Source organism: Papilio polytes, unplaced genomic scaffold (genome assembly GCF_000836215.1).
Source record: "Papilio polytes unplaced genomic scaffold, Ppol_1.0 DF821289.1, whole genome shotgun sequence".
Lineage (NCBI taxonomy): Eukaryota > Metazoa > Arthropoda > Insecta > Lepidoptera > Papilionidae > Papilio > Papilio polytes.
In genome coordinates this window covers 2,166,710-2,176,110 of record NW_013527915.1, presented here as the reverse complement: position 1 = coordinate 2,176,110, position 9,401 = coordinate 2,166,710, and the positions used below count along the sequence as shown (strand labels likewise).

The window sequence follows — 9,401 nt, the reverse complement described above, 5'->3', positions numbered from 1 at the left end:
GGAAACATATCATATGGTATAAGTATTACGAAAATAATTGTCAAGAATCATATCAAGTAAGTCATTTATGATAGAACTAAATAAGTACAAAACATATCTGTACAAATATATTTCTTTAAATTTAACTTTACGTGTTTGTTTTCTAGTAATAAAAATTAAGCATTTCATAAACTTCAAGTGCAAAGTAAATTAATAGTAACTTTCTTATAATTTTAAATACTTATGTGTCAAAATGTTTGAAGGAGAACGAAGTTACACCTTTATCTTAACAAGTATAACACAGAGATCTTCGTTCATGATATAGGAAGTGAGCTCTAGTATTTCCACCGAGCTTCGTTTGAAACAATTCACAGGAAGTGCTTCAAGTTTTACTTCCATAAGAGTATCAATTTAACTGTAAAAGATAATACGTATATCAGAGAAATAGTTACCTTTTTCCGACGTCCTCTTCGTCGCCATCGTAAGGTTGGACAAACCACTTTCCCAGTCTCACAAAGTCTCGCGATAACAGGCATCTGAAATTATAAGAATTATTTTATTAACATAAACTTTTTACATGATAAATCTTACACCGTTACTAATAGAAGACACCGGTGCGGCTTCCGTGTTATAGAAGTGCGATGTCGTAATGCATTGCTGCTATGCACATATCAATTATTATTGGAGCTGGTCCGCTAGCCAGCTTGGTGTGCAGGGTTACGCCAAGCAAGCATACAACGTACACCAATGTTAGCTTTCAAAGCATTCGGGACCCAAGGTCATTCAATTTCTGCTACAATTCTTATAAGAAAATAAGGTTTACGATAAATTATATAATAATTTATAACGGCAACGGGTAATGGGAAGTAGGCAGGGCAGGAATCCCATCATTACCGCTTATCGCTTCAATATCGCATGCGGACCGCACTTTAGCGACCCACCCGAGTACCGCCCGGCGTAAACAATGTTAATCAACAATCCAACGATTATATTTCTCTGCGGCAAACACTTCAAATATTTAAGATAATAGTTTGCCGTCGTCACGTTAGCACGTTTAGGTTTTTATTAATACCAGTTAGTTCGTTAGTTCAATCAGTTCGTTAACATAATTGGATTTATGTTCATTGCTTGAAAGAGCCGGATTTAAGAATAATCAGTCACGCCATCATTTGATGGTGTTTTCTACGAGGCCTACATTTACTATTGAGGCCGACGTTCTTGTGGCATAGTATATAGTTATACTAGGTATGACTTAGATTTAGACCAGATAGATGTCTGTGCTGCTGTCTGTGAATGATTTAATAGAGAAACAGGTACAATGGAATAATTTGAACGTTCACTGAGATAACATCTAAGTTACGTCATTACATATTAAATGGATAGTCACGAACATCTTTGTTTCATTACCCATATTGTTACATTCACAGATATTCAATGTTGCTTTCACTACTAAATTGGTTTATGTTACTAAACTATTTACTATATTGGCATGTTTCTAAACGTCGATCATTTTAAACTAGTTTTCGCTCGCGACACCGTCTGTGTGGTATTAAAAAAATTAAGTAGCCTATGTGTTCTATGCCAAATTTTATCCAGATCTGTTCAACCGTTTAGGCTACAAACTCTAACAAACATCCATCCATTCATCTAAACTTTTGCATTTATAATATTAGTGAGATAGTAAGATGTAAGATTAAACAGTATTCATTTTAGATTCACTTGTAATGGTTTTCACGCGATTTATATAAAACTATCGAACAACAAAAGAAATACAATTGCGTATCGAATACTAACTCTACAGTGGAAACAATTACGTAACGGTTTGTTAATAATTAATAATTATCGAGTCGGTTTACAGTAATTGCTGTGTTGCGACATAAAGCTCTGCGTTAACTTTATGCACTCCAAGTTCACAATGATCGATACGTTTAATGAGTCATTGAGTGATACTCAGCCACACTGTTACACTCAATGCCGCGCCGCAATACCTTTGTGTACATATATTTTATTCCATTTAACGTAACAGAGGTAAACAATCACTATTGACTTTAGCTGAAGAGATCAGGTACGTCAGAATATAGGTTTTATTACCGAAGTTCAGTCTGACAAAAACAAGATTTAAATTAATATATCTATACTAACATAATAAAGCGTGGACACACACTACTTCGTGGCGTAGGATGTCAGCAATCACAGTATATTTTTGAATAATTCTTTCTTTAATAAAAAGCCCTACACTTACGACATATCGTAAATACATTAAACTTAGGGGACGCCATTAACTTACTTACTTTGGATAAAAACCCTAATGTGGGAAAGAGACCATAAGTTGCTGCCAACATGAAGGAAGCAAAATTGCCATAGTAAGGTAATTGGTATTTTGACATTTGCAATTGTGAATTTGACAAATATACAAAATGAAATAAAGTTTTTATAATTAAATGCGGATGAAGCCGCATGGGAACAGCTAGTAATTAAATGAAGTAGCGTTAATCTAAGAGTGGTACAGCGGCCTCACAGCGACGGCGGCGCGTTACGCGACATTGAACTTCTACAGGAGCGCCGCCAAGGTCCTCTCTTATCAATTAAACGGATATACATCAGACTATTTATATAAATCTAACCAGTGCGGAAATTAACTGCCAACATATCTGGACTTTGGTTTAGCTCAAAACAAACACGGAGACTCCATAATAAGGAGGATAAGCAGAAGAGACGATTACAACTGGAAGGATACGGTAACCTTGAAGAATAATGACGTAATGTATGAGTTATCTGCATTTTTCTCTTAAGTATTTTCCTTATTCCTGCTACGAATATTTGTAACGTCACCGTTTCCTCGACTTCAATAATCTTGACTTCAAATCTACGTTGCCCGATGACCAACAACAGGACATGTTTGACCGTATTGAAACAATGGTCGGGTAGTTTTGTCGCAGTGGTACGGTTGGCGCACAATGTGTGTCGCCGACTGGTCGCGGTGTGGTCGCGTGCGGTGCGCGCACTGTGCGACGCGACGGGGTCGTCGACCTGCTCGAGTTTCGTCCGCCGGTGAGATGCCGCCGGCCGGCTGGCGCTGCAGCTCGCCCCCGTAATAGCACCCACACCACCACAGCCACATCGCCATATCCCCACAATGCTAACTTACATATGTCGCGATCGGTCGATACCGGTGCCGACATAGATTTACTATAATTAGTTAAACAAATCTGATTGTCAAACTTGCTTATAGAATTTTCTTTCTTATAAATTCTTATAGACATTACCAAATCATTCAAAACGACCTACAGAAAATTGTGAGGTATGTAATAAATTTGGCCACATGATAAGATACCTAAGGTGCCGTTTAATGGTCATTAAGTTAAATAAAAATAAATCCACGACTTTGTAAGAGATTTGTAAGTGCCGACGTCGTTAAAGTCTCACATCGTAAAGACCGCCGCGTCGTCACTAAAAATACATTCACATATTAATTTCATGCTGAACAATGGGATCGTTTACACCGCACATATTTCCTGATTAACATCTCTGAGCGTGTATCTGAGTAAACATTAACGGGACTACGTATTATACCTTTACGACAATAAGCAACACAAGGCAATGCGAATCTGCAATTTTAGTCTCAAGTAGGGACGATCTTGTATGAGATGATATTGCGTAAGTCGCTAAGAGACCAAAATCGCAGATTTGCGTAGCCTTGAGTACTACGAAGTTGAGATTCGCGACGGCGGACTTGCTGCGACTATCGGAAGATAAGTTTGCGACCAGTACGCCTAACGTGAATCACAAAAACGCCTCTTATCGCAACAAACCAAATTAATAAGCATCATAAAACATAGCGATAGCTACAACTTGATTGATAAATCATTTGATTTTGTTTACCTTTCGATGAGGTTATGCAAAGCCTTGAAGAGCAGGGATCGGCACTCGTAAGATAGTCCACCCTCCCATGAGCCCTGGTCGCCTTCTGTGAATAAAGAAATAAGCCATTCAGTACAAGTCTGTACAATCTATACTAATATTATAAAGAGGAAAGATATATATTTTTGTATGTATTGCAAAACCTCAAAAACTACAGAGCCGATTTTAATAATTCTTCCACCATTGAAAAGCTACGTTATCATTTAGTAACATAGAATATTTTAAATTTAATCAAAGAAAAAAAAGTTCGCCCCTATTTTTGACCTTAAAAATGACTTTGTTCATAAAAAGGACCATTACTGACTGATGGACCGATCTTGGGCCGCAAAACGAGATTCGTTTGCGGTATAAGAAATGCTTAGTCCTGTAGCCCCAAGCCTTGACATTGACAGTCAACTCTTATCACGCTTAGAGCTTTATATGCGAATGACGTCATTTGCTCACCGATCACCCGCTTCATTAGCGTGATGACGAGAGCACCGTATCGGAGCGGATCTTTCCGCACAATTTCAGACTCAGCAAGGCCGTAACTAAGATGAAACAAACAAACCGCATTTCGAACTGATGTTGTTACGGAATTTTTCGAAGAATCGATTCGTAATTAACTTTTCCTAAAATTAGTTTAGGAAAGTAGTGAACATTGAAGAAAATTTTCCTATATAAAATTGGGCCGGAAATAGAAAGTTTGCTAGAACGATGCCTTAACTAAAACAAAAACACGTTGCTATAGATTTAATTAATTTGTCATTTATAGTTTTTAATTTGTAAATTGCACGCCATCTAGCAGAAGAGAAGCGGGATGCCTGGAGCACGGTCCAGATCCATATGCCGTGCAGCATAGAGCGGACGCGATAAGCGGCCGCGAGACGCACCGCCGAGGATAGCTGCAAATAGTTGCATATGCAATCGGAAGATAAACCCGCGCTATCGCCGCGCCTGCGCGCCGTGCCACAACAAACCGAGAGCGAGGTTGCCGCTCCGCGCGCTCCGTCTCGCTCGCGCAAGGGGCGGGCTCTGACGTCACGCGGCCGCCGCGGCGCGCACGTGCTCGTGTTTGTCGTCGCGCGCGACACACATGCGACTCGCTAACATTTTAATTGACATTGAAATTTCCACCTTAGAATATCGCAATAGAGTGCGACATGTAAATATTTCCGTTGGAGGAGGCGCTAACTCCGAGCGATTACTCGGTCAACTTTCAGCACAAGCGCGCGAAGCCGCAGTGGAGTATTTATGTAAGCGATGTTGTTATTGTGTCCGGGAGGCGGCCGCGAGCGCTGCAGCGGCGCGCTGGAGAAGTTCCAAGCGTGCAGCCTTGACATTCGTGGTCCAGGTGGCCGCGCAATGTTTTCCATCTCCGGACTAGTTTTTCCAATGCGTGGCAAAGGTTAACGGCGATGATTTAACCTTATAGATATTATATTCAGGGTGTTACGGAACAATGGCGTTGCGCGGTCCTTTGTCTTTATCGCATGTAGATATATTACAACCAATAGCTATGATTAATATTACGTTATGAGAAATAAAATAAGTATAATAGAAACAAATTTTACAAGATCTCTGAAGTATAAGTAAGGATACTAAAAATCTGCTAATAAAATACACGATGGATTATTGATTTTCTTTATTAGGGAAAAAATCCTATGGAAGCTTTCGTTCTTCACATTGGTAATACCAAAGTCATGATCGGTGTTATGACCATTACATACATAATTCCGGCCTGACCTGACACAATTAAAAGTTTACAGGTTATAAGACGAGCTAGGCGCGCGCCGGAGCAGGGGGCAGGGGGCAGGTGGTGGGGGTATAATACCGGTTGCGGTGTGCAGCGGTACCGCGTGCAATTATTGTCGCGTTCGGTTCGGCGGCGGTGGCTCAAGGCCGCGCGGGCGCCGGCGAACGGTACGCGTACCGTACTCCGCCGGCGGTACCGGTACGCGAGGCGGTACGTGCAGTCACGACCGCACTCGCTCCTCCCCGCCATGACGAGCAACAGCGGCCGCCATCAATGGATACCACATCGCCAATACCAAAGGTTAAATCGATTTCGATACGCCCGTTTAGTTTTAGATGATGATGTTTAAAATATTTTCTATCATATTCCAAAGTCATAAAAAACGTTTTCAAAATTTGTAAATCAACAAATCATCAACAAGTGTGTTCAACATGTTCGTTCAACAAATTAAACATTTTAGAATCGAGGAAATTGTCAATGTTTACATGTCAATAGCGGAAAATGAAACTTGTCGTCCTTTAGCACACCTTATTCAGAGAAAGTCAATCAACAATTTAAGTCACATTATTTAATTACGTTTAAATATATCTGATAATTCCAATAAAATATATGCACATCTGAAGAAATGTTGATACAACGCCCGTTTGATAACGAAAGGGACACAAACATTGCGCATTTCAAATCGTAAGCAGTAAACTTTGTTCTATATTATAAGCAAAGACATGACTGGTTCTCAAGTGAATGGTTATTGTTGCAGTAAGAAGATACCACCATGGTGGTGCATCCTCAAAGTTCATTAGGTTCAAGGTCGCATGGCTGTGGTACGGATAACGCGGGGTGCGACGGGCGCGGCGGGGATCGATAGCCAGGCGCGCGCCGAAAACTACTAAATGCCAATCGCTTATCACTTATACCATAACGCCGTTTGTTGTTATTAAGTTTTATTCACGTGAGAAGAACCAAAGCATCTCAATGTCACAACAAATTTAAAATACATGGCTGTAATTTGTATAATTTGACAGATCATAACAAAAAGATTTATGACTACATATGTTCATATTGAATGAAAAAAAAACTATTTCAAAATTACATCATAACAAAAAATGTAATACTATAATTTGATGTTAATTTGACGTTGAGATCGACATAAACACGGTGGCTTATATAATGAGCGAGCGAGCGAGCAAGCGGGTGCACGAAGACACGGCCGCGAGGCGGACGTGTCGGCAATAAACATGCCGTTTAACGAGGGACTAATGGATTGCCGAGATTTATTATGATCCATAAAGCGACAATGTGCGCGACTGCTCACTTTCCTAGGGCCACACCACGCCATGCCACGAAACGCGGCTTGCGGACGCTTTCACACACGATTACCAGTAAAAGTGCATTCTAAACTAGTTCACATTATTTTACTTTCATTATAAAAGTGGAATGGAAGGATCGTCAAAGCCACAGAAATCCGTCTGCTAAACTATCGTTTTAAAACAGGGATATAATATAGCAAATTAAAATTTACAAGATGATTCGTATTGTACAAGAATTGTAACAAAAACATTAGAACTCTAGGCGTGTCCTTTGCACGGACGCAACCTCTATTCCAGTCGTGCCAGCGGTGCGCTCGCACCAATCAATGCGATAAGGAAAACTATAAAGGTGAGCGATAATATAATAAACAATGTGCTACACAGAGCTCGGCGTGAGTCGTAACTAGTGCAGAGATCGCGGTGGGCATGTTAAGCATTTCGCGGTGTTTGGTCGGTGAAACTTCTATTTATTTATAAGTACTACGAGGGACATGGAACGCGTCCTGAGCTGCTCTTATCAAATCATCGACCGATTAACAAGCGACCTTTATCTCGTCATCTGTGGCTTTGTTATAACTACGGCATCAAAGTTTAAAAAGAGTAAAATCTTTCCTGAATGAAGGCAGCGTTAGCGGGAGCCATGTATTCATATGCCGAGTGGCAAAACACATTGATTACATATGTCTTTGATTAGAAAACGTGATTTGTCAATGTCGTTACTCTACTGCGCATCAAACATCTGCTAATCATGCACTGTTACTATATGTTGTGTATAAACGCTGCATACTAAGACACAAGACACGTAGGCATGTCGACCCATTGCGAGGTTAACCGCCGTCGCTCCCTGCAGACCCTCTGCGATATTGAACAACGCGCCTAAAGCGTATGTACACCTTGCCTTACACAATTACATAGATGTTAACAAACGTTTTAGTTGTATACATAGCCCTAGATAATACATCGATGTCTGTCGTTTGATTACACATTAACACGCTAGGTACCATTATCGATTAGCTTGGCAAAATAGAAAGCGTGAAGGCAACATAGTTATTTCATCAGCAAATATTTTGGTACAATATTTCGCAAGACTTAAAAATTTAAACTTTTCTGTTGTCGATACATCCTTTTTCTTGTCCTACCATAAAAAATGTAGATGATTATGGTTCAGAGGTTACCTTTTATTACAGATTAATAATGATCTAAACTTTTTGCGTGAGCAAGAGGCGCGGACCAGATGTTTTCATCTCTACATCTGGTCGGCGAGAGCGGAACACTTTTATTGACCTACATTTTGATTCATAAAAATATTTCAATAGTTATAACAACAAACTTTTATCCCCTCAACGTATTTTAACTTTAGTTTTTTTTCTTGAGAGACTATTTCAAATTTTTGAGTTGATTTTTAAACACATTCGGTGTTAAGTCGTTGCGTTACATATGTGAAGTGCAGTGAAGGCGGCAGGAGGCAGGCGGTAGCGGTGTCTGTGCACGGCTGCACGGACGCGGCCGCGCCACAAACCGGTATTGAATGTATGCACACGCTACCATAAGTACACAAACCAGATCTATTAAACATTGTTTTCATATTACGCTCGCAACAGAATACTAGATTCGAGACAAATATAAAACACGCATACCTTCGCGGCTTTAACTAAGCCTTGAAAATACTTGATACAAAAGCTTTAATTATGGTGTGTACTTCGTAATACAACACGGTTGGGGAGTTATGCTAGACGAAATTACTCTAGTGAAATAAGAAAGTGTACTCGTAATATCGATTCTCATTAATAATGTGTTGACCTTTAGTTATCATCATTTGCCAAGCAATTTCAGCGAATATACAATAGAAAATTAAGTGTGGCGTTAATACGTAGGTATTCATTTGACATTTGCGTATACACAATAGCTTAATGTTTGTTTATCGATTATTTTATATTCAATGCGTGGTGCAATAGAAATGGCAACTCGTAGGCGTAAGGTAACCCACCCTCGACCCCGATAATGCCTTTCAAGATGGTATCGAACGCGTGGAAATCTGTCAATTTGCTGGCTAGCACTAGCGGCGTCCCGCTCGCACGCACCCACGTGCCCGTGACGTCATGCACCGCGCGCTAGCGTCACAGCCCCAGCCCCTCCCCACACGGCCCGCACTTACAACCATAAATACACCATTGCGTCTTTATTACATAATACCCATGTCCTTTAACATTTAAAGGGTAATTTGTAGTAATTTCATTGTTTGGCGATAAATTTTCAATAAAAAATGTCATTACTTTTCTAATTTAATAGCACACTACGATGACATAAAAAGTAAATCCGTCTTGATCCCAAATGATAAAAACCGTGACGGAGAAAAGAAAGGAGACAAAATGCAATTTGCCAAGGAATCGTAAACTGGCTGAATGATTAAGTTCAACTTATACTCTTGGTAGAAAAGGTCTTCTTGTTTTAAGAGCCAG

General features: G+C 40.0%; 1 protein-coding gene across 1 annotated transcript in view; it reads right to left on the bottom strand.

Annotated features, from left to right (window-relative positions):
- Positions 1–427: 427 nt before the first annotated feature.
- The window catches only part of LOC106109085 (mediator of RNA polymerase II transcription subunit 13), a 41,507-nt gene continuing 32,533 nt past the window's right edge, over positions 428–9,401 (bottom strand). The window contains exons 3-4 of the mRNA XM_013290488.1: positions 3,862–3,946; positions 428–515 (exon numbers count right to left, since the gene is read on the bottom strand). Coding sequence (XP_013145942.1) covers positions 428–515; positions 3,862–3,946 — 173 coding nt within the window. The remainder of the gene's footprint in view (positions 516–3,861; positions 3,947–9,401) is intronic.